The sequence below is a fragment of the Indicator indicator genome, chromosome 29 (genome assembly GCF_027791375.1).
Source record: "Indicator indicator isolate 239-I01 chromosome 29, UM_Iind_1.1, whole genome shotgun sequence".
NCBI lineage: Eukaryota > Metazoa > Chordata > Aves > Piciformes > Indicatoridae > Indicator > Indicator indicator.
Window position 1 is genome coordinate 4,197,066 of NC_072038.1, and position 24,986 is coordinate 4,222,051.

General features: G+C 45.8%; 2 protein-coding genes across 2 annotated transcripts in view; one reads left to right on the forward strand and one right to left on the reverse strand.

Annotated features, from left to right (window-relative positions):
• RECQL5 (RecQ like helicase 5) overlaps positions 1–1,412 on the reverse strand; it is a 37,302-nt gene extending 35,890 nt beyond the window's left edge. The window contains 2 exon segments of the mRNA XM_054393832.1: positions 12–133; positions 1,292–1,412. Coding sequence (XP_054249807.1) covers positions 12–133; positions 1,292–1,412 — 243 coding nt within the window.
• Positions 1,413–2,192: 780 nt separating this feature from the next.
• SAP30BP (SAP30 binding protein) overlaps positions 2,193–24,986 on the forward strand; it is a 33,181-nt gene continuing 10,387 nt past the window's right edge. The window contains exons 1-4 of the mRNA XM_054393794.1: positions 2,193–2,307; positions 2,435–2,544; positions 6,149–6,196; positions 20,916–20,958. Coding sequence (XP_054249769.1) covers positions 2,193–2,307; positions 2,435–2,544; positions 6,149–6,196; positions 20,916–20,958 — 316 coding nt within the window. The remainder of the gene's footprint in view (positions 2,308–2,434; positions 2,545–6,148; positions 6,197–20,915; positions 20,959–24,986) is intronic.

Consider the following 24,986-nt stretch of genomic DNA (forward strand, 5'->3'; position numbering starts at 1 on the left):
AGGAGAGTTACCTGGATCAGTGCAATCAGAGGTGAAACGACAATGGTGATGCCCACTGCCAGAACAGCAGGAAGCTGGTAGCACAGGGATTTCCCCGCCCCTGTGGGCATGCATACGAAGACATCCTTCTCACCTGCAAAGACAACAGAAGAAAGCTCAAGGCTACTGAGAGAAGGTCTCTGTTTGGAGGGATAGGCAGCGAGGCTTCTAATCTGTGAGCAACAGCATGTTTGTGTGTGTGCACCAACCACAGACACTTCGTTTTAGGTTCTAAATGCACAGCAGTATCTTGCATGCCTGCAATAGTTTCCTTTCAAAGGATCTCTGATTGCTTTGTAAACACTTAGAAAAAGCCTTATGAGAGGCCCAGAAGATACACAGAAACCAAGATAAAGAGAAGTTATTCCTGCTCTTTACCAGATGGGCTGCTTTCACTCATCTTACAAACCTCCAGTTACCAAATTACCAGAGCCACAACAGATTTTTGCCACATCTTCTTAAAACTCCTCCCAGGAAAGTACCTCAGAAGAAATAAGGGTTTGGAAATCTCAGCCACATAGATAATACTATGCAGTTAGTAACTGCTACTGCACACTAAGTGGTATCTACTTCAAGTCAGGAGATGCCAGTGTCTGTGCTGTTAGTAGGCAGCTACTCCACTGACAGAGCACTGGGTTTGGCTGGGTTGTGGTCTGCAGAGCTGCTGGCAACTACATCCTGAGGTGGACACTGCTCTGATTCACACCGAGACTCCTGCCAGCACAGCTGAGGGATGGCAGCCTGTAATGTGAGCTGCCTGTCCAACCAGCAGCAGGGCATACATGGGTACCTTAACAACCAGCACAATTGTGTTTCTGATAATGGCCACATGATTCAGAGAACAGATAGAAACCAGGTCAGCAAGTCTTCTAGTGGTAGTATCTCTAACATAAGGATAGGTTTAATATAAGGTTTACAGGCTTTTGACCTCACCTGACCATAAATGTGCTGGCAGATGCATCCAGAGAAGATATCAACTATACTGCACCTTCACATTTCCTATTTCCTGGTTGAGGCACAGGTGGTGTTACAAAACAAATACAAAGGAGAACAGGCAAAGCTGTGCTCAGGGGGCTTGTATGCAGCACATGCTGGTGCTCCTGTGCCACCGAAATGACCTCAAGAGCAGAGGCCTAATCCAGGTGATGGGTCTCCTTCAAACAGCCACGATACCAACTCCTGCAGCATCACCCTCACTGGAAAACTGAAAACCAGACATGTTTCTGAGAACCTTCCTGAAGCTGAGCCTCACCTCTTGCCACAGTCATGGTTGCACTTTCCTGCAGGGAAGTCTTGAAGGACTCAAACCCGAAGACCTTTCGCAGTGTCTTCCGGACCCTGCCTTCCAGGCCCGGGGGGACCTCACCGCTCATTTTAAAAGAAGCTGTGAACAGTGACAAGAACCAAGCTAAACTTGAATGCTGCCATGCCCTGTCTCGTTGCCACCTGGCACGACGCTCCCCATGGCTCCCTGCTAGGCTCACCTCATTTTCTGTTACTATCCCCGCCAAAGGATGCCATTCAGGCCCTCTCAGAGGGGAGGGCCTCAGTATGATTTTTTTGGGGACAAACCACCCTTCCCCCGCCCCCACCTTCCCATGGAGCACGAGGCGGGCGCAGCTGATGGGATCCACAGCGGCGGGGGCCCCTCGCTGCCCCTCAAACCCACCCGCACCCCCACACGGGGAGCGAGGAAGAGGGAAGCCTACGGAGCCCCTCTCACCACCGTGCCCCTGCCAGGGGCTGTATCCTTCCGCCGCCTCACTCCCAGTGTCCTGCCCCGCTACAGCCGTACCCCTCCGCGCCCCGACCCTCTCACACTCGGTCAGGGTTCGGCAGGTGCTGTCGCGGCGCCGCGCGATGACGTCAGAAGCGGCTCGTAAAGAGCCAGCTCCTCGCTATAAGCGGGCCGCACACCTTTTATCCTTCCTCTTCCTGCTCCGCCGCGAACTCTGTCCTGCAGCGAGCCCTGCCCCACCCTGCCCCGTCTGGCCGAGGGCTTCTCTCCTCCCGCAGTGCGAGGCCACCGGGGCTCCCTCCCCTCAACGGGAGCCCGCTGGAGGCGGGAGGCGTTGCTATGGCGACCGCCCCGCATCGTCATCCCAGCGCGCGTCACCCCGCGCGCCGGAAGCGCGCCGCAGCCGAGGCGGAAGATGGCGGCGGCAAAGCGCAGCGTCCTCTCTTCGTTGGCCGTTTACGCTGAGGATTCGGACCCGGAGTCGGACAGCGAGGCTGGGACGGCGGGAAGCGATGGGGGAACGACTACGGGTGAGAGCAGGGAGGGCGCCGGGGAAGCATTGGGCCGGCGTCCGTCACCTTTCTCTCTGTGAGGGGAAGGCCCAGCCCGCTGCTACCTTCTCTTTCCTCATGGTTTTTCTCTTTCTTTCGTCCTTAGGAGAGAAAGGAGGACTGGTCTCCGTTGGGTACGGAGAGGACGACTTCACCCGCGTGGATGGGGACGAAGACGGGTATGAAGAGGAGGATGATGAGAACAGCAGGCAGTCAGTAAGTTCTTCAGTGCTCTCAGAGTTTGCCTTAAGACCCTCTCGCGTTGTAGAGGCTTTTCTCAAGGAAAGCTCCTGACTGGGCTGGAACCCGAAGTATCTGACTCCTGGTGTGGATTTTGGCATGCTCCAAACACTTGAATCACTTTCTTTTTCAAGTAGAAAGCCTTTGGCTTGAAACCCATCAGCAGCCTGACACAGCTTGTGTTGTTTGCTGCTACCTGTTGATGCCATTTGACTCTTATGGGGGGAAAAGGCTGATAAAAGTTAAAAGCCACACTAAATGAAAATCATTCTTTAAGCATAAGTTGACATAAATGAGCAACTTATAAAAGGCTGGAGGGTTAAGAAGAATAAAGTTCTGTGATGTCTTAAATTATTCTTTTGTGTATAACTTAACCTACTTACTGCATCAAGTTATCTTGGTGTAACAGTGTCTTGTCTGGATGTGAGTGGCTTTTGTTTGTCATAGGTGCACGGCATGTGTATAACATGACCTAAGTAACTGTTGCATTGTGAGACAGGGCATGTAGCTCACTGCCTGTGAGTGCAACCCTAATACACAAGAGGCTATATAGTTGAGTGTCTGTAAGGGCAAAGAGGTAAGTTTTGGGGGACTAGGGATGGAGGTTCTTGTCTCTTTCATCATCGACCTTTTGCTTACCACCACATTAAGACATTATCTTGTTCCTGTTCCAGTGTTTTGCCTATTTGGTAGTGGAGAGAAATAGGGCTGTGTCACTGTGGCTTTCCTTCATTGAAGTCTACTGTCTGTGCATTAGATCACTCTCTTTATGAGACACTATTTCTGCCATCTCTTTTCCCAGGTAGCAGACAAGAAATTTGTCTGTCTCTTGTCCTTGCTTTTGGGTTTGTTCTGTTCCTAACTGGAGAAGGGACAAGCAGTAATGTTCAGAGCCTGCTTCTGGCCTGTGGCTAAGCAGAGTAATGACACTTCTTCAGTGCTTTAGTGGTTCTGCCTTTTATATCTAAAACTTCTAGATCCTCCTTCAATGATCACAGGATGTTAGGGGTTGGAAGGGACCTCTGAAAGTCGTCAAGTCCAACCCCCCTGCCAGAGCAGGATCTCTTTAACCTGTAGAAAGTGGTAGGTGTGATCAAGAAGCTTTTTGAGATGAGCTGTGGTTGATTAGTATTGGCCAAAGGGCAGGTAGAGGAAGTTGTCTTTATTGCATACACAGTTCTCAGTACAGGTTGCAGCTGTCCATCATCTGGGAGGCACAACTTGCTCTTGAGTCATGGAAATTGATCGAGTCACTCTGGGGTGGCACCAGTGGGTCTTGCATGTACTTGCAGTTACTGTGCAGATGTGTGCAGGTTCCACAGGGTGCTTCCTCTCCAGTTGTCTTGCAGAGAGCAATGCTTTTTTTTTTTGGCATAGAACAGTCTTTGGCCAGAACTGAGAACCATGTTGATCTTGCTTGTGCCAGCAGCTGTTAGTGGTTGAATTGTTTCTATAAAGCAGGGCAAATCGTCTTGGGATTTTATCTAAACAACTCTATGCTTCTGCTATCATCTTTAACTGTGGTTGAGAAGCCTGTGACTTTTCATAGAATCATTGTGGTTGGAGAAGACCTTTTAGATCATTGAGTCCAGCCATTATCTAACTCCACTAACTCTGGTGCTAACCCACATCCCTTAGCACCACATCTATTAAACACTTCCAAGGATGGGGATTCAAAGACAGTTCTCATTAATACTTCTTACTTTGTTATTTCCCATGTGTCCCTTGCTAGGGTAGGAGGTTTGGGGAGCTATTATAGTTACCTCTCAATAACATGAATGACTCAACTTGTAGCTTTGTTGAAAATTACTTTTATCTTTTAAAATACAGACAGGACTGTGGAGGAAAAACAAATCTTTTGTGAGAAACACCGAAGTTACTTGATACTGTGGTGTTTTTCTAGTTGCAAACTTACTGTAAAGACTGAATTATTGACATGTGCCTGTTTCAGAAAGGTAAGCTGGAGAGTAGGTGAAGTGAAGGAGCTTGATGCCTCACTTGTGTGGGATATGCATATTAATTCAGGCAATTAAGATGTGCTGACATTACAGAATTGTCAGGGTTGGAAGGGGCCTCAAGGATCATCCAGTTCCAACCCCCTGCAGGGACACTTCACACTAGATCAGGTTGCTCAGAGCCACATCCAGCCTGGCCTTAAAAACTTCCAGGGATGAGGCTTCCACCACCTCCCTGGGCAACCTGTTCCAGTGTCTCACCACCCTCATGGGGAAGAACTTTTTCCTAACATCTACCCACTTCTAATTTTGCTCCATTCCCCCTAGTCCTATCACTACCTGACACCCTAGAAAGTCCCTCACCAGCTGTCTTGTAGCCCCCTTTAAATACTGGAAGGCCACAAGAAGGTCTCCTGGGAGCCTTCTCTTCTCCAGACTGAACAACCCCAACTCTCTCAATCTGTCTCCATAGGAGATGAGCTCCAGCCCTCTGATCATCCTCATGGCCCTTCTCTGGACCCGTTCTGTAGCTTGCCTTGCCAGAACATGCTCCTGGTCTAATAGTGAGGTGGACATTTCTGTGAGCTCTTCTTTCAGTCACATGTAAATCACTTTGTTGCTTTTTTTGGTTTTCTTTTTGAAGCTGAAACAACATCAAGTTCCTGGTTTAGGGCCAAAGTTAAACTGATGGCAAAGTTTGGAGGGAAAAACATTCTGCTGAGTTGTGTGAGCCTGAAAAACACTTTCTGCTCCTCAAACTTGTTTTGATGCCAGAGTATGTATTTATATCTAGAAACATGGGTACCTCTAGGATCTCCAGTGAAGTAGCACACAGGGCAGTGGAGCAGTAGACTTACCTCCTAGCTGGGACCAAAGCTGGGGCTTACTTTTCCTCTTGTGTAGAATTTTACACAAGGCTGAGTTTAGTGTTTTAAGCTCTCAACAGGGCAGAAATTTACCCTGTTCTTTGGTTTACTTATGATAAGAAATAAAGAGTGATTGGAGTCTGTTAAATAAACTAGTGGAATTTGTCAGTGGTTCCCTTCTGTGCAAGCTCAGCTCCTCAGCAAGCAAGGCTGCAGCAGCACCGCTGGTGATCTGGTGTCAGCTGGCATCGCCAGATCCCTGGAGCTTGGTGCTAGGCCAGACCCTCACCAAGCCTGCATGCTTGGTTGGATGACAGGCCAGCTGTGTGTGCTCTCAGTGCTGCTGATGTATGCTTGGGAGTGTCATAGGTCTTGCAAATGTTGCTTTTTCTCTGAGTACTGCTAAACGGGGGCAAACGCAGAAAGCCCAGGGACAGAATTCTCTAATGACAAATGCTTTTTCCCAGTTTTGTTGCTTCTTACTATCCAGTCCTGAGCATTCAGCAGCTGCATGAGTTTTGTGGGGCACATCTGCTACTGAGTAATGCCTTTGTCTGAAAAAAAATCCGTGCTAAACAAACACTCCTCTCCCTGACTGTAGGACTTGGTTTGGGGTCACGAGTGGGTGGGTGAAAACTAACTTTGATGGAAAGGTTCTTGGACTACTGCTGGGCTGCTGAACACAAGCCCTTTGCTGTAAGTGCAGTTATTTGTCAAGCCTGCTCTTTAAGCTTAATCCTGTAAATTCTTGTCTTGTAGGAAGATGACGATTCAGAGACTGAAAAACCTGAGGCTGGTGACCTAAAGGTATTTGGGAGCGTGGTATGGTGGTGTGGGGAGGGAAGCTCAGTACAAGAGGAATGAGCCTGAACAGCATGGCTCAGTCTTTGTTTGTGACCTTCTATAGCTGGTTTTATACTTTCCTTTTTGTAGATGTAATGAAGTTATTTGACTTTAGTTCTGGTTTCTGTCAAAGGTAGTTAGTGAGTTATGCTGCAGTTTTGAGTGACCATCAAGACCTGCATGGATGAATTTAGGAACTCATGTATTAGATCTGTGGTAGTATTTCTGACAGCATCTCACCAATTATGCAGTGATCTGGGAGATGTAGTAGTCAGCACAGAACTCTCTTGTGACCAGTGTTGGCAAACTTTGCTCAGAACAAATTGATGAATAAATGATCTTATGCTCCTAGAGGTCATGAAACATGTCAATCAATTCAGTTGTCTTCAGCTCTTCTGTTGACCTTCTGAACAAGTGTGTTTTGTAAAGGTTGGATTTAAAATTAAGAAGGGAAATAAGATCCCCAGATGATAGCTATTGTAAATAGCTGAAGTCTTTCATCATGTTTCTGCTGAACAACAGGTTTTAACAGCACATAGGAACATGCATCAGGCTAAAAGATGGAAGACAGGCAAAAAAAAAAAAAAGCCATTTAAAACTTAATAGAGAATTATGCCTGTGCCTCACCACCCTCACAATGAAGAATTTCTTCCTAATGTCTAATCTAAATTTGCAGAATCAGAATCACAGATTTTCAGGGGCTGGAAGGGACCTCGAAAGATCATGTAGACCAACCCCCCTGCCAGAGCAGGATCACCTGCACCAGATTACACAGGAAAGCATCCAGGTGACTTTTGAATATCTCCACAACCTCCCTGGGCAGCCTGTTCCAGTGCTCTGTCACCCTCACAGGGAAAAAAAAAAAATTCCTCATATTTACATGAAACTTCCTGTGCCTCAAGTTGAGCTTTTCACAGTTTGAAGCCATTGCAGGGAAGTTGGAGTGGATGATCTCTGAGGTCCCTTCCAACCTAAGCCATTCTATGAACAGCCAGCTGACAGCTGGGGGAGGCTGAGAAGCACACCTTAGTTACACAGCATACTGGAAGGCAGCCCAGTGCTGTGCTGGTGATAGAGTGGGCATGTTGCTGCACTGCACTCTGAGGGGGATGCACTACCCCATGGGATGAGAGGAGATGGAGTATGGTTGTGAAAGTGGTTTCACTTGAAGCAGTTGCAAGTGATTCCTATCCCCATTTTCCACCAAGTGGCAGTGTTCTCATTCTCCCTCACTGCTTGGAGCTTGCAGTATCTATGACAACCAGTGAGCTGGAGTTGTAGTTCCTGTAAACCCAAAGCATGGCAACGAGAGAGGCACTTGATTAAAACTTGCTAATGCTTTTGGAGAGATTTATTTTGTTTTATCCCAGCTGAATGCTGGGTCAGTTGTTGGGTTAGTTGCATTGCAAGACACCACAGGCATTGAAATGTGATTAAAAAAGCTATCCCAGGCCCTGTAGATAAGGCTAGGGTTTTTCCAAGGTCTGAAGCTGACTGTACACAAGGTAAATCCTTTTAAATTCATAAATGAGATAAAACCATTGCTATTCATCAATTCATTGTAGTCATTTGAAGCCCTGAATACACATTCAGTCTTTTTTTTTTTTTTCCCTGGTGTTTTGCCTCTCTGTGCATACAGTGAATGAATTTTGAGACTGTCTTGAATAATTCACCAGAACACTTGAGCCAGGTTGTATGGAGAAGGAGTTCTCATGTTGCTGGTGCTTCCTGTCAGGATTTGGCCTCGTTTTGCACCTGGGTAGTACCAGATGCAAAGGATGTGCCCTGCAGGAGTAGAAGAAGGTTTAAGCTTCATCAGTCACCTGAAAGTGTTCTTTCAGAGCAGACTTCTAGCCCATGGTATTCACTGTTACTGAGCACCTGTGAGCTGGTCCCAAAAGGTGTGTGCTTGCAGTAAAAAGCACTTCTGAGTACCAAAGCTTCTGTTTTAAGTAGCGAAGTCAGATCTACCACATTCTGTAACTGTATTTTGAAGTGCTTCAGGCCCTTCTAGAAAACTGGAGGTTCAAATCTAGGGAAAACTTCCATACTTCACTCAGGGTGTGCTCAGGCACAGAGTCAACCAAAATAATTTTAGGGAATCTCTGCTTTTAAGTGAGCAGTCACCAATGGTAAACAAGTATCTCTCTTTAAAGCATTTCAGAAACACAGCTTTCTGCTTAAAAGGGAAAAGGAATGGTCAACAGTGTGGTGTTAAAAAAAATGGAACTCCACAACCTGGAGGGCTTCTTTATGGCCTTTTCTGAGATGATGGAGCTGTGGGTACAAAACAAAGGACACTGTGGGAATGGGTGTGAAATGTGGTGTTCTGCTTGCAGTGTTGGGTTGGAATGATGGGGGTTAATGGACTGTGCAGCCAGTGCAAGTTGCTTGGGCTCTTGCCAGCAGCTGGCTATGGTTACAGCCTCCATGCAGTAACCAGATACAAGCCTCCAGAGTTCACTAAATGGATCAGCCCTGCAGGAAGAAGGAAAATTAACCTTAAACAAAATACTGAACTTGTGCTCCAAGGGGTTCTGTACTTCATGTTGTAGGGCTGGATGGAGAACAGGTTGCAAGTGTTGATCAAGGATGGAGCCCAGCCCTGCAACTTGGCTCCTGGAGTTTTCACAGGGGGAAATCATTAACTCTCAAGCCTTGATTGCATATCAGGACTAGCCAGTGCAGGAGAGCTGATAAATCCTGCCACTCCCTTGGCAAGTGAATGCCTGACACGTGGTCACAGCTTTTCCAAGCAGTAGGTTGCTGATGTTTTCCTTTTTCTGGTTTAGTTTTAAGGGTCCCCTCTGCATCCATCCAGCCAAACTGGGACCTAGCAGGGATTTGCTGGGGTGTCAGATTTTTCAGAGGAATGCTGTTTCTAAGCATGTTTAAGTACCACCTCTTGATAATCATCAACTCTTTGTTATGTTGAGCTTTTATTGATCCAGCATACCTGTAAAATAATTTTACTGTATTATGATGTGTAGGTGTGTACTAATCCTTAGATAGAGGCTTTTGATTGCATTGGGTTTTTTTGCCTTGCCTGCCCATTTACTTGTCTAAACACCAAAATTATCTTAACCTAAAATAAGAGTGCTAAGTGCTAAGAACCAGTAAATGGAGGTGTGTGCAGTAATGTAATTCCTGTAATTAACTCTTGATAAAGCATGTTAATTTTTTCTGAATTCAAACTAGATTCTTACAAGGTGCCTGAACCTACTCAGTGGCTTTGACCTAGAGTAGAACTGTTTTGCTCAGAAAGAGGGAAAAGTATGTTTGGGAAGAGCTATGTCATTAAAGCTCTACTGTTCCATTTAGATCTCCTATGGAAAGCTTTGTGAAAGGACCTGGTGTTAGTAAGCTGTAGAAAATTACCTGAATCATTTTTCCTTTGGTGGTGGCAAATTATGAAAGTGGCTTAGGAAATACCAACCCTTGATGCTTTCAGTTGCTGAGAGATGGTGCTAAACATTCTACTGAAAATATGCTAAAGGTGATAGAACTGAAGAATACATGCTAGAACTGCTGTCCCACCCCAAACCAGTGCACCCTGTGATGGCTGAAGTGGCTCTGGATGAGGTTGTCTTGCAGTGGCTGGATCTGGTAGGACATGACTGGTTTGTGTGCTGCAGAAAAGCACACCCCATGTCTCATCAGAAAGATACATTCATTTCATTCTCTTTTCCTCCCCCTCTGCTGGCTTTTTTTTGATGCCATCTGGGTTAGTATTGGCCTCTGATGGGCAGAAGCAGCAGAAGAGCAGCTGCATTTTAAAACTGGCCTCATGTTCTTTGTGGCTGTGCTGTGTGTAAATGCTTCCAAAACATGAGCAGTGCAGTTTCCAGGGCTGGGGTCAATGCTGGTTCTCCAGTGGCTTCTCTCCCACTCATTCCTCTGCCAGCGAGAGCAGCCTTAAAGTGCCAGTGATAAGCCCTGGAGCCTTGGATTCATCTTTATCTACATTATAGCTTCCTTTTAATGTAATTGTGTAAAAGGCTGCCTGTCCTTCCAACTCTGTATTTTTTCCCTCATTCTGAGTTTGGCACCATGTTTTTTAGTGCTCTGTTGAGGGAACCAGAGTTTGGTAGTTCAGCAGTTAGTATTACATGCAGGGAGCCTTCAAGGCAAGTAGACTTAGCTGTAGTGCTGTGCTCTGAACTGTTCCAGTGAGTGGTCAGGCATGAGCACAGCTGATACCTGCTCCCCATTTTGTACCTAGGTGGTTGAACCTAGAGAACAGACCTTGGCTAGAGAGTATCAGCAGTTGGTGAACACCTTGGCAGGTGGGAAGCAAGAGCGTTCAGCATCTTTGATTATTTGGCCCCCTGTACTTGTGTGTCTCCAGCTCTGCCTGCCTGAGAGGGAGGTGGATCAGAGCATTGCTGGTCTCTGAAGCTGGTTTACCTGTTTTAGAGCTGCTGGCTTCAGTCCAGCTCTTGAGCTGTTTGGAGGATGAGACATGTCCATGGACATGCTTGTTCCTTCCTCCCCGCCAGGCATGCATGCTGTGGCAGACTCCTAACTCCCTGCAGTACTAAATACCACACATTATTGACACAGGTGTGGCTTGCCTTTCTCCAAAGGAAGAGGCAGCCTTTATTTCTGTTTGTCTTTAAACTTGAAGAAAAATCCTTTCTGGAGCTGCTTCCCCTTGCATATTTCACCTGATAAAGGTCTGAGTTCTTCAAGTCCAGCTCTGTTGTTGCAATTATTTCTGTCTGCTGTACTGAAATGGCCTGTTCTGAATTTGCATGTCTGTGCGTGTCAGAGTGAGAGCCTGAACAGTCAGCACAGATGGAGGATTGCCTCAAATGCCAAGAAATATCTGAAAATAGCTTCTTCCAGCTTCCCAGTCCTGGGTACAGGACCAAAATCTGCAAGAACTCAGGGATCCATTCATGGAAAATATATAGCCCAGCGAGGAACCTCACTTTTACACCTCTCTACTCCAAACCATGAAGAGGAGTTTTTAGTACTATGTACCAGGAATAGAAAGCTTGTGCAAGAAGTTAATTTTATCAGCTCTCCTGAGCCTTTCCTTTCTCTCAACCCAGCTTCCCCTTCCACTTGATTTTGCTGCTTAATCTGTTAAAAAAAAAAAAAATGGTATTCCTAGTAGCTGAACACCTGAGACCCTGTCACGTGGTGCTGGTATTTTTACCTCTGAATTCCTGTTTCACTGTGGGGAAGCAAAAATGACTTGAAAGTAGGATTTATGTGCTCTGCAGAGCAAGGCATGGCTCTGTAGACCATGATGGCTTCAGGTGGAGGCTGCTGGAAGCTGTGGTACTGGCTGCAGGCTATGTGTGGTGCGTGGCTGTACAAAGTGTTCCGTGCATGCTGTCTTTACACTGACACCACTGCTCCCTGCTTGCTGTCTGTGCAGGCTGTTTGTACACTGACACCACTGCTCCCTGCTTGCTGTCTGTGCAGGCTGTACACTGACACCACTGCTCCCTGCTTGCTGTCTGTGCAGGCTGTACACTGACACCACTGCTCCCTGCTTGCTGTCTGTGCAGGCTGTTTGTACACTGACACCACTGCTCCCTGCTTGCTGTCTGTGCAGGCTGTACACTGACACCACTGCTCCCTGCTTGCTGTCTGTGCAGGCTGTTTGTACACTGACACCACTGCTCCCTGCTTGCTGTCTGTGCAGGCTGTACACTGACACCACTGCTCCCTGCTTGCTGTCTGTGCAGGCTGTTTGTACACTGACACCACTGCTCCCTGCTTGCTGTCTGTGCAGGCTGTACACTGACACCACTGCTCCCTGCTTGCTGTCTGCTGTGCAGAGGCTGTATGCTGAGGTCTTGTCAAGCACAAGGTGATCTGCAGATGTTGAACTCAGAGGGTCCCTAGCATCAGAGATGGGGAAGGAAAGAGAGGAGGTAGCCAACAGAAGCAGGTAGCTGTGGGCCCCGGGTGCTGTCTGAAGGCAGATGTTACTAATTGTACCTCCACTTGGAAAGCCAGAGTTCTGGCATGCAGTTCCTTGACTGGAAATTGCTTCTAACAAATAATCTTTGTCAAATATTGAGATAGCATATGTCAGGTGAGTGGAATCAAGTTTCAAAGAAGCTATTTAAAGGCTTTTACGCTATGAATGCCTCCCTTCTGAAGCAGTTTCTCACTGAAAGGTTTTGCCAGTTCTTGGTTGGGGATTTTCAGTGTTTATTCAATGAAACTGGAGTGGAAGGAAGGTGGATTTTTAGGCTTAATTTAGCTTACAAAGAAAAAGTCGGTGTCAGCTACACAGGTTCTTTGTTTTGATAAGATGCTTAAGAAATGCTTCAGGAGTTGACTCTTTCCTGACTTGATCTTCCTTCCCTTTTTGTCTGTGAAAGTGCTATCTTAAAACAGGTAGGTCTGGATAGACAGCACATAAATGTCACTGAAGGTTGAATGTATGTTTTGTTTTGTTTTGTTTTTTTTCCCATAGGTGGCTTATGTCTGAGCTGCTGGGTGTCTCTTAGTGTCTAGATTATGGTCCCTACATTTTTTTTTTCTTGGTTAAATTCCTTATCATATCCTGGGCACTACGCTTGCAGCCATGTATCAGAGCTGGCAAACAGGATATGGCTCTAGGAAATGGGCTTGTTTCAAGCTTTCTCTTGGGATTCTCCTCTCTCACAATACAAGAGGAAAAAAAAAGGGGGGGGGAGGGAGGAGGAAGGAGGAATAAAAGCACTGTGCTTGTGTTCCCTTGCTTTCTCTTCCTCAGACTGAATACACTTGACACTTGCACTGTGTTTGCCTTCAGCATGGTAGCACACCAATGTCAGGTACAGCTGGTGAGCAAGGAATGAAATAGTGCTTGTCATACATTTTTAATGTTAAATGAGAAGTTCTGATGTTCTCCTTCCATAAGCACTTCTGATGTCTGTAGAAAAGGAAGAACATAATTGTCTGCATGTTCCTTTAAAAAAAAAAAAGGGAGGAAAAAAGGCATAAAAGCACACGAGCCAGGGTTTGGAGAGGTCTTTCTGTTGCTGCATGCTGCAAATATATAAATATTTTACCTGCTTGCCATCTCCACTCTCAGCTTAGATAATTCTTCTAACAATTTGTGCTAGGTTATAGAATTTCTTTCCATCTCCCTCAGCCAAATGAGACTGTTGATAGGTTGGGGCTTCAGGAGACAGTCTGAATTGTAGAGGGGAGGAATAATTACAAACACTTCATGCTGACACTTGCTCAGATGAGAGAAACCCTCTGTAACAGTGATTACAGCAGGAAGCCCACTGGCTGCTAGTGGAAAGACTGCACTGAAAAATTCTCTGTATTTATATCTTCAAATTAATCTACTAGCATGACAACAATGTGACTGGTCTATGTGTTTTGTGGCTCTCAGTTGAAATTGGTGTTAGATTTCTTTATTTTCAAGCAAACAGGTGAAGTAGTTGGGGGAGAAGAAATTCTGCAAGCCCAAGAGCATTCTCTCTGGAAAACAACAGAAAATGTTGTTGAGGGGTGCTGCCGAAGCTGCCTGCTTTCTTAAATGCTAACTGGAATTCAGTGGGAAAATGAATCTCTAAGGCTGTAAATCACATCCTGGGCTGCATCAAAAGAAGTGTGACCTGCAGATCAAGAGGGGGGATTCTGCCTCTCTGGTGTATTATCTGGAGTACTGTGTCCAGGTAGGGGACCCTCAACACAAGAGAGACATGGACCTGATGGAGTGGGTCCAGATGAGGGCCACAAAGATGGGAGGGCTGGAGCATCTTTCCTATGGAGACAGGCTGAGAGAGTTGGATTTGTTCAGCCTGGAGAAGAGAAGGCTCCAGGATGACCTTAGAGCTACATTTTGATATCTGAAGGGGACCTACAGGAGGGCTGGGGAGGGACTGGTTAGAAGAGCTTGTGGTGATGAGAGGCAACGGTTTGAAACTGGAGCAGGATAGGTTTAGGTTGGACATCAGAAGGAAGTTCTTTACAATGATAGTGGTGAAATACCAGAACAGGCTGCCCAGGGATGTGGCTGTGGCCCTGTCCCTGGAGACATTCAAGACTGGACTTGATGTGGAGGTATTCCTGCTGAGTGCAGGAGGGTTGGACAAGATGACCTTTGAGGGTCCCTTCCAACTCAGTGCAATCTGTGAATCTGTAAGCATCGACTTTTCCACTTCTTACAATTTGCATCTTACTTAAAGCAATCACTTTCTGAGTTTGCTTCTTCTCTGCCTCCCTGGTCAGTAGTTTGAAGTACTTCTGCACTCACACATGCAGCTGCTGCTATGAGAAATTGATGGTTGAATTTGTACCTTCTGGCTACGGTTCACGCCAACAGTTGTGTTCAGTGTGAGCTCTGTACAGGGTTTATGGATCTTGTTTCAGGAAGGATTTAGTGAGCATTGTTATAAGCGAGCCCATTCTTTCCATATAATAAAACTGTTCTGGGCCAGCCTTTCCAAACTTGAATTCATCAGTCTCAAATTCATATTGTTTTTGCTTCCTTCCTTTAATCTCTGTTCCACACTGTGAGGATTGCGTTTGGTTGTTTTTATTTTCCATGGAACCTGAGCAGAGACTGGGGTTTATGTAACTGAATGGAAACATTCTATGACTGAAAAGATGCTCTGTGTTCCACCTCAGCAAGGTGAAATATTAAGCCAAAATGCAGGGCATTCCTCATGTGTGTACACACATACACAGACCTCTTCAGCTTGCTCTTCTTTAACTGACTGTGACACGTGAAAACTGAACCATCAAGCTGGGTTTATGTCAGTCAGGCTCTGGCAGGCAGCAGGAGCTTGAAGAAAGCTTTTGTCTAGATGAAGGAGAAAAAAAATTGAAAACCTTTTCCTGAAGGCACACAGGAATAGTGATAGAACAACTGTTTTCTGCTATCTGTGAGCTGATGTGCAGAACTGCTCTTAAAAGCACAGAACTTGTCGCTTATGTTAGTGGTCCAGTTAGATATTAAGAAGGGTTTTAGCTGGTTTGGGCTTGATTTGATTTAATATTTTTGTCTTTGTCCAGTTTGCCCTTTTGAGAGGCTGTTCTTTGTTAGTCTCCAGATCAGGGGAAAGGAGTTTGTCTCCTGCTTGCCTTGATGTCTTTTCAGTTCTTTTCCAACTTGGCTCTGAACCACCATGGCATCCCTTGACTCCTTTTAGTGAGTCTGTTGGAGCAAGGCTGTAGGGCTTTAGGTCTTTAAACAGTTGATCTTGTGAGGTCTAGCTTCAAAGTAAACAGTAGCCAGAAAACCAATTTGCTGAGTGCATGAGAGGAGCAAAGTGAAGTGCTGCTTTTTGCTTTAATCAATCTGGCCCTGCTTGGATATCATCATGTAAAACTTAATGGGATAAAATGACTGGAGAGACGAATACAAAACTTGAGCAAAGTGCATCCTGTGTTTCATCTCCATGACAGTAGAGAGAATTTTTTAGCATAACAAATGTGCCCAGGCTAACTTTGTGCAAGTAGCAAGAGACAGGCTGCAAAAGGAAGTTCAGGGATGTTCCTGTACAGACTTTTAGAGGCTGGGCTTGTGAAAACTGGACAGTATTGGAAGGTGCCACTGGTGAAGTCTTAACCTTATTATTTTTTGAAAGTGATCAGCATCCAAATGGAAATGAAGTCATTAAGCCTTGCCTGTAGGTCTGGGGTATTTGAATGCTCTAAGAGCTTTCACATAGTCACCCATATAGAAGAGATTTGACATAATCCTCTCTGTTTGCAACCATTCACCTGCTTGATCTTGTGCTCTCCTGTGAGATACTGATACATAGCATGGTGGGCAGTGACGAGGTAGTAACCTACCAAAAGATCACCTTTCCCTAAATGCATTTAGGTAACTTCCCTCCTTAAAATTCAATGACCTTCCAAATTTTCCATTGGTTAAATGCCTCTGAATTCCTTTAGCAATCTCTCAGCCACGTGGAAATATTTTTTCCTTTTCAAAACTGGAAGATAACAGCTGTGCAATGCTTATTGTACCTTGTTTTCTCCACTTGGTGATTCTCCCTTTCATTCAACTCTGTTAGATTAGATCTGCAGAACGAATTACATTTTAAAAGTGCTGTCTTTTCTAATCAGTTCACTGTACCTAATGTGTGCCCCAGATTTACTTAGCCAAAGGGAGTCTAGGACTGTTCTTGTTGGGTGATTATTCCACTCAAGGTTTTTAGATTGTCCTTAAATACTCAAAAAGTACACTTTCATCCTCTCTCTTTCCAGCTGAACAAACCCAACCCGCTTGGGCCCTCCTTTTATGTCCTGTACTCTGAGCCCTGACCATCCTGATGTCCTCTATTGGGTTTCCTCCAGTTTTTCAATGTCTGTCTTGTAGTGGGGAGCCCACACTGGCTCTGGAATCCAGTTGTGGTATCATAGAGAAGAGGAATCCTCTTCTTTGCTGAGGCTGAAATTGATGTAATTGCTGCAACAGGACATGCTGCTGATGTAGAGACATCTTGATGTCCCCCAAGATCCCCCTTGTCCCTTTCTGCAGAGCCTGTCCTGCTGCCTGGGGCTTTTCCTTGGCAGACAAGTTGTGGGATGTCCTAGGAAAGAACTTTAATTTTTGCCTTTATTGAACCTCATGAGGTTTGTGTTCACCTAACTAGAAATCCCAAACTGTTCTTAGCTGCTTATAGCTGACAAGCAAATAGAAACTGGCACCGGGCGGCTTCTAAGTTGTTTCACTGGAGCATTGCTAGTTTCTGGTGGCTTGTGGCTTGCTCCTGAAGGTGATCAGTGATTCCTACTGGATATGTGAGTGCCACCCATTTCATGGAATCTAGCATACCCAGCAGACTGAACTTGTGCTGTAGGTAGTGGCTTTACCTTGCTGGGAGGATTGTACCTCATGCATGGATTCTCCTACACTGGCCAGTTTTAAGACTCCACTTGACAGGGAGCTGTGCCATCCCATTTAAACTGTGCTATTACCTAGAAAGGTTGGACCAGATGATCCTTGGAGTCCCTTCCAATCTGGCATTCTGTGTGACTCTGATTTTTCAGTAGGTACTTGGAGGTTTGAACAAGACTTCTTAAATCTTGCATTGCCGAACCGTATGGCTTTGGTCAAGTTGTTGGCACTTGCCATGATGTTAGACTGTAAACTGAGCAAATATGAACAAGCAGGGTAGGAGGAGTTGGTCATCCCTTTGTTTTTTGAAAGCATTTCAGAGGCTTGAAAGCAGTCCCACTTAATGAAAAGCTGTGTTGATGTCTTCAGTGCCTTAATGATGGAGCAGTGGGTGTAGGTAGGCAGTAATTCATCAGTAAGCAAAATTTATATCCTCTGGGCAGTGAGGTGTGGCTGTAATATGTTAGTGAACTTGTTTTCTTTTGCTTGGTGTAGCTCTGAGGTTTCTGGTGTCTTGGCTATGGCCTGAGGATGTGGAGACCAGACTTGCTAGAGCAGCGTGGTGGAGTGGGTGTGGGTGATAGGGCCAGGTAAATACACACTGGGCAGCCTGATAGGACTGGCTTTGTTTAGCCTGTTTGAAATGGGGCAGGCTTGTGCTGTAGCTCGAGGATTGAAGGATGCCAGTTGAAGAACAAACTTGCTTCTGGTGCAAACAAACTTAACTTAATGGTGCTGGGAATTCTTAAAGCATGCTATTTAACGCATCTGGTGTTTTAGAGATGTTTGGCTGTTGTAAGGTACAGGACTGGAGAGATTTTTGGCCATCAAATTAGCTCTCGGAATATTAGTTCATGTCTGCTGAGAATTCTGTGCTTATGCTTGGTGCCAGCTCCAAACAGCAACTGGAGACTTGAAAATGGGCTTCTGAAAAGTGCAGGAACACAGCAGAGGATTTCCTTGCAGCCCTGTTAACTGGCCAGATAAGAGGGCAGCCTTTTTGAGGGCATTTAGCATGTCTAAAGCACCTGAATTTGGCTGTGCCACTGGATTGCTTAAGTGTCTGCTTGACAATATTTGCTCTCTGGGGGACTATTATTTTTTTTTTTCCTCCTTCTCTTCCCTTTGTGTTCTTGGATGGTGAGAGGACAAGTGGGTGGAAGAAGCTGGGAGAGATATTGGAATAATAAATACAGTGCTGGGTAAGAGGAAGGATCCAGAGATGCTCAGGGACGTAGCCTCTTTCTTCCTCTTCCCTCTCAGTCCACTTAAAACAAAACTTTCCAAAGATAAGGGTGCAGGATGTCATTTAGTCAAGGCTGGAACAAAAGCAGTTCCCTCCTTTCACCTCAGCAAACATTTGTTGTCTCAAACCAAGGCAAGAAAGCTTCAGGCAGACTTTATAGCAGCCTTCCAGTACTTGAAAGGGGCTGACAAGAAAGCTGGGGAGGGACTTTTTAAAGGGCTTGTAGTGATAGAACAAGAGGGAATGGGTTGAAGCTTGAGGAGGGGAGATTTAAACGGGAGATGAGAAAGAAATTCTTTACAGTGAGGGTGGTGAGACACTGGAACTGGTTGCCCAGGGAGGTCTTGGATGCCTCCTCCCCGGAGGTGTTCAAGGCCAAGTTGGATTGAGGCCTTCAGCAACCTGGTCTAGGGGAAGGTGTCCCTGCCCATGGCAGATGATCTTCAAGGTCCCTTCCAACTCAAACCATTCTATCAATCTCCAAAAGCTCTCCCCCTGAAGAGAAGACAGCAGCCTTCTGACTGCACACATTTACTGCCTAACAGGCCATTACATGCTGCCTGCACATAGGACCTTCTGTCTGGAGCTCCAAGAACTCCACCAGCCCATGTGCAGCACTTGTGTGCTAGTCTGAATTTGTCCTTACAGCCTCCTATTTCCTGCAGAACTGCCCCCACTTCCCTGGTGACAAAGTGAGGCTCCCCACGTCACTGCCATGTTGCTACAACTGAGGCTCACCACATCAGTGCTGTGTCTGCATAGGTCTGTGGAGAACACAGCCTGGATTCCTGTCAGTGCTCTCACCAAAGAGATCTCCTTCTCTTGGCATGAGTTTCCTGCTTCAAAATGTCAGCCTTCTGTTTTCTTTTCTTTTCTGCTTGTGCTGTTCTTTCTGCAGACCCCAGCAGAAGAGGTGTTGGTGTGCTACAAGTGCATTAGCTGGGAGGAGTTGGAGCTGTTACACTACAGCCCATCTCACAAAGACCCCTGGGGCCTGGCCAGCTGGCCAGTGAGGAGATGCCTGTTCCTTCATGTACTTCTTTTTTTCTTTCTAAATAGCTTTAGCCTTGTATTTTTGTGATCCAAGTGTGCCTCTGGAGAAATAGTGCTTTTTTTTTTTCCCCCACTTATTTTTTTCTTTCTTCTTTTTTCCCTTTTTTTTTTTTTTCCTTCCATGAATGGCTATAAAAAGTGCCCTGTAGCAGTTGGTGCCACACAAAGAAGTTGTTTATCTGCTTCCAGGGGGCTTTGGCTTCTCTGGATATTGGTGATTTTTTCATAGTGAATTTGGCACAGATCTGACTTGGTGACCTTGCTGCTTTCTCCTCACCTTATGCATCTCTCACCTGCTTGGAAACGGAGTAGAGAAGGGGGAGGTCAGAGAGGGGTTACTAAGCAGCAAGAAGGCAGCTTTCTGTCTTGTGTCAGGTTGAATGAATAGCTGCAGTGTTTGGAGGCACTGAGGAATTTTGGACACACAGCCCAGGCGAGTCACAAAAGGTCTTTGGGAGGGAGGAGAGGCAGTGGGGACAGGGCAGTGTTGGAATACAGCTGATATTGTTTCAGAAACTTTTGTGCTGAACCTTGCTATCATTTGTGAGTCTCCTGGGGTCTCACAAGCACCGAAATACTTGAATGTTGGTCTCAGTAAGGTGCAAGCATAATTTAAGAGTGCCTTACCCTACATGACAGCTCCAGCTCAGCAGCCTCTGGTGCAGACATCTGCTGTGCTCCTGCCACAGATTATGTAACTAAGGAGGGATGAGCTGTGTTGAGAGGTCCAAACAGAGCATTACAAGCCAGTGGAGGTTGCCCTGGAGTTTCTAGAAGAGCAAATTGGCTACATCACTCTTGGAAAGTAGCAGCCAAGAGAGAATTGACAGTGGGAAGGTTCTTCCAAAATGGGAATGCAAGGATCTGCATCACCACCACCTGGCATTTTCAGAGGGTTTACCAGCCAAAGCCCTGAATGGCACTGTTACAGCAGTGAGTTCTGCCAGCAGGCACAACTGGCAAACCTCTGCAGCCTGGAACCCTGCAGAGCTCCTGGTGTCTGTGGAGAGGCTGATCAGACCCTGCTCTGAAGTTGCTGTGCTCTGCTGCTGGCCCTGGGAGCATTTCACCTGGTTTTGTGTTGCTCTGGAGAGTGCATCCTGCTGACCCTGCTCAGAGCACTGCAAGTTGCACGAGCCTGTGCTGGCATTCCCAGGGCTGGAATAGTTTTCTGTGGGCTGGCTGCAGCTTGTGTTTAGCTAGCTGTGCTCTAAAACATTGACTCTTGGCCAGTGCCAAGGGCCAGTCACCAAAAATGAAGAATTGAGGAAAGACTTCAAGTGCAGCAGTTTCTGTGGAATTCAAAAGGACTTTCCAGGACTCATAGAAACAAAGCCCAAATTCTTTCATTAAATTTAGACTCTAGTTTTGAGAGGAAACAGAGCATCCTGTTAGGCTTTGACTTCCCATGGTACAAACATTGCCTAATTATCTAATAACATGCATTCTGTTCGTAGTTTTCATTCTTTTGTCTCAGAAATAATGTGTACATTTCTACACTGTACGGTATGGCTTTTAGATTGGAAATACACCTTGGCTAAAATCTGTTTCTTCCCTCTTCCTCTTAGGAATTCTCAGAATTGGAGAAAAGAGATCCTCAGGAGCTGGTTGGTAAGTTGGCTCAGAAATACTTTTTTTTTTTTCAAACCAGACCTTTTAGGCTCCCCCTTTGTATAAAGCATCTTCACTCTGTCCTGGCAGTGCTGTAGTTTGAATTACTACCTGCAGTGTTTTCTCTCAATGGAATATTTCCAATGAAGTCTTCCTTTGGGTGAAAGGGATGAAAAAGATGGACGTATTTCTATATTATATATTCTTATTTATATATATTGATCTATTTAATATATATATTACTATATAAAATACGTCTAAAGATGTCTATATAAAGGGCAGCATTGGTGTTTTACTACATGAGCTTAAAAACAATATTAAAAATAAAAAAATAATTAAAATAAATAAAACCTATTTAAAATAATTAAATAAAAAACCCCAAATGATAAATTGTTTAAAATAATTGTAATTAATTAAAAAAAAATAAAATTATGTTAAAAACAATAAAGCAGTAGCCCTGTCCAGACCCCTCTGTGAGAGCCAGTCTAACCAGGAATGATGACAGGTGCTTTTGTTCTGTGGCTTCAGGACCTTCCCTAAAATATCCCCACTTAAATATGATCTTTGTAGTGGTTTATAGCTGCTAAATTGACCTAGCCTAGGGTATGTTTGGTTACTGAAGCTCCTTGGGTTTTGTGACATCTCACTTACTCATTGCACCACTATTTAATTTGGAAAGTCCAGGGTCATCTTCAGTAACCTTTCCCAAGAGTAACACCCACAGAGCTTTTGGGTGGCTTTGTGCAGAATCAGGTGATTGGAGGTCATGCTGGATTCTGTAGGTCTTTTGCATTAGACCATATGTAGCTGGAAAGGAACTGTTGCAGGAACCTATGGTTGGTGTAAGGTGAGAACCACTCCCTTCCTGGGAACCTGAGCTTTTAGAGGTAGAACTCTTCAATGGGAAGAGCTGCAGGGTTTTCTGACACAGAGCAAATAACTTCTCCAATCTGCATGCCCAAAGTTGATTGTCCAATATCCTTCCACAACTGCTTTTGGCATTAGAGCTTGTGGGCCTGCCCTTCTCAGAAGATAACCTTACGTTGTTCAGCATCACCCTTACCAAGTCCATGCCTCATGGAGTTCCTTAAGCACAGCATAGATGTAGGCTCCTGCCAAAAGTAACATTTCTGGTTTACCTCCCCCATTTGTGTGCCTTGAGCTGGTCTGGGAGGTGGAGTCAGCTGAGTTCCACCTTCACTTCACTTTTTTTCCCTCTGAGGCTTCCAGCTGGATCCATTCCTTGAGTTGCTTAGTGCATGCTAGGTTAGCACTAGAGCTGGCATAGAGAAACCAGCAGAGATGAGCTTGGGAAAGGCTTCATTGTCCTGACTTAGGCTGGAATGCTGATCACATAAGGCCTGAAAGAGTAGGAGTGGGGATTTCAGTAGTTAGTGCCCTGTGGTGGAAGAAGAGATACACCTGGAACTTTTTTGGGTAGATTTCTACATCCTTTTGGGTTTGGGTTTTTTTTTTTTTTTGTACCATGGTGCTGACAATATTTGCTGTTTCCTGCAGCCTTGCAAAATAATACATTTGGGTTGCCCTTTTTTCTTTCTTTTTTTTTTTTTCCCTGAAGTTGTTTGCAACATGGTTGCTTACCTTTTGGATTGTAAGAAATGTTCTCTTCTAGCCCTTAGGATATCTGAGCACAAAGTCAGAGTTCATAAGAGCAGAAATTATGGCTGAGTTGCAGGTCTCTTTCTGCATTTCTCAGCCCACAGAGCAGAAAGGGAACTAGTGTCCATCCATGGATGGGTGACTCACTGGCATGTTGTTGCCTCCAGTTCTTCCCTCTGATTTGGCTGTTCTGGTGCCAGGAAATCAGAAACCCACACAGCCTGGTTTATGCCAAGCAGGCTTGATTGGAGTGCCAAAGAATGCAGGTTTGGAGACCAGGCACCACCGGTTTGCATGGCTCCAGGGAAAGCCTTGTCCCTCTGATTGCCCTTGCCAGGGCTTTGCTTGGGGTTTTTTGCATACTGTGACCTTTATAGGCAAGCTGGCACCTGATGCTGCCTGTGGTCCCGTGTGGCTGCTCAAAATGCACCTCAGAAATGACTCTTGGAAGGGACAGGACTTCCTCTTCCTACCTGGGGAGCAGTGTTATTCACTGGAAGTGCTGAAGCTTTACCAGACCTTAGATGATCCTTGCCCCAATCTGTCCAGGTAGAGCCAGCTCTCTTCATACACACTCTCTATTCTTTTGGTTTTCTCTGCACTAGGAGAACATGCTGACCCATCTGCAGGGGGAAAAAAAGCTCCTATGTCTCCAGGATAGCCTTTGGACTGTGAGCAGTTGCTCCTTTCTGGAAGGAACTGAGTGCACAGTGTGCACTCTGGCCCTTCCTTTCCTGCTCTGCAGTATGGCTTTGTGCTGTTGGATGGACTGCTCAAATAACCCATCCAGCTGAAACTGAAGCAGATTAAATGTGGCCTTTCCCATATCATTATCTGCCTCACCACGATCTGGCAAGCAAATCTCTTCCAGTGGCTACTGAGATGCTGAATCTTTGCTAGGTACACCCTGATAACTGCCTATACTTAGGCTTCCTATGCAAAGCCTGGGAGAAGCTGAACATCTCTGCCTTGGCTCAGTGCATGTGCTGGTGGCACAACAAACTAAAGCACCTATTGCTGATGAAGTCTTACTTAGGTCAGCTTGTGGAAGGAGAATGTGTGGACTAAGCACCAGTAGCTGTGTTCTTCAGCAGCAGGATGCTTTGAGTTGCAGACCTGCCTCCAACCACCTTGAACCTTCATGTGAATCAGGATCTGCTTTATGGTCTTAGGTCTCTACCTGGACTTGAATCCAAGAGGAAGATATTTACTGCAGCCAGGCTCTGGGTGTGCCTGTAGTGATTAATTGTGCCAACAGCTAGCTTCCTGAGGTCCTCACATGGAGATCCTCTAGGCTGTGAGCCAGCAAATCACAGGCCCAATTAGAGACCACAGCCAGTGTCACTACCTGTGACTCATGTAAAAGTAAAACTTTGATCTGGCAGCAATAACAGGACACAGAAAGCAGTTGGATGTATCCTGTGAGGACACACCTTCTCCATCTGCACTGTATAGGCAGCAGAGAGCTGTGCTTGGGGCTTTGAAAACACAAAGTCTTCTCTACAGGAGCACAGAATCATAGAATCACTAAGGCTGGAAAAGACCTCCAAAGGTCATCAAATCCAAATGTTAGCACTGCCAGTTCACCACTAACCCATGTCCCTCAGCACTACATCTACATGTTTTTTGAACACTTCAGGGATGGGGATTCTACCACTTCCCTGGGCAGCCTGTTCCAGGGCCTAACCACTCCCAGTGAAGAAATTTTTCCTAGTATCCAACCTAAACCTCCCCTGTCACGTCTTGAGGCTGTTTCCTCTTATCCTGTTGCTTCATGGGAGCAGAGACCAAGCCCAACTTTGTTCCAGCCCCCTTTCAGGGAGTTGTAGAGAGCAAGAAGGTTTCCTTTCAGCCTTATTTTCTCCAGGCTAAACAGCTTCAGCCACCACTCAGAACACCTGTTTTCTAGACCCTTCACCTGCTTCCCTGCCCTTGTCTGCACACACTCCAGCACCTCAATGTTCTTGAGGTGAGAGGCCCAAAACTTAACACAGTATTCAAGGTGCAGCCTCACCAGTGCCAAGTACAGGGACATGTTCACTGCCCTGGTCCAGCTGGCCATGCTATTGCTGATGCAGGCCAGGATGTTGTTTGCCTTCTTGGCTGCAAGTTCCAGGAGTACCTCAAATGATTGTCCTAGCAGCCCCTTTACTCTAGGCCAAGCCCTGATGGGAAGTGGTTGTGGAATCATTCATTCTCTTACCTGTTTGGGGAGAGTCTGAGGATCGTTCAAGGGCATGAATAATTTTGCACTTCCTCACTATAAAATAAGCCCAAAGGGGTTAAACTCATCCTTTTCTTGCTAGTGATGTGGCACCTTGGTCTGCCTTCAGTGTGAAGCAAGAGCTGAGTAATGCTGAATGCTTGTCTGTGCTCAGCCTGAGGTGGGACAGGGCTGCACGTACCCT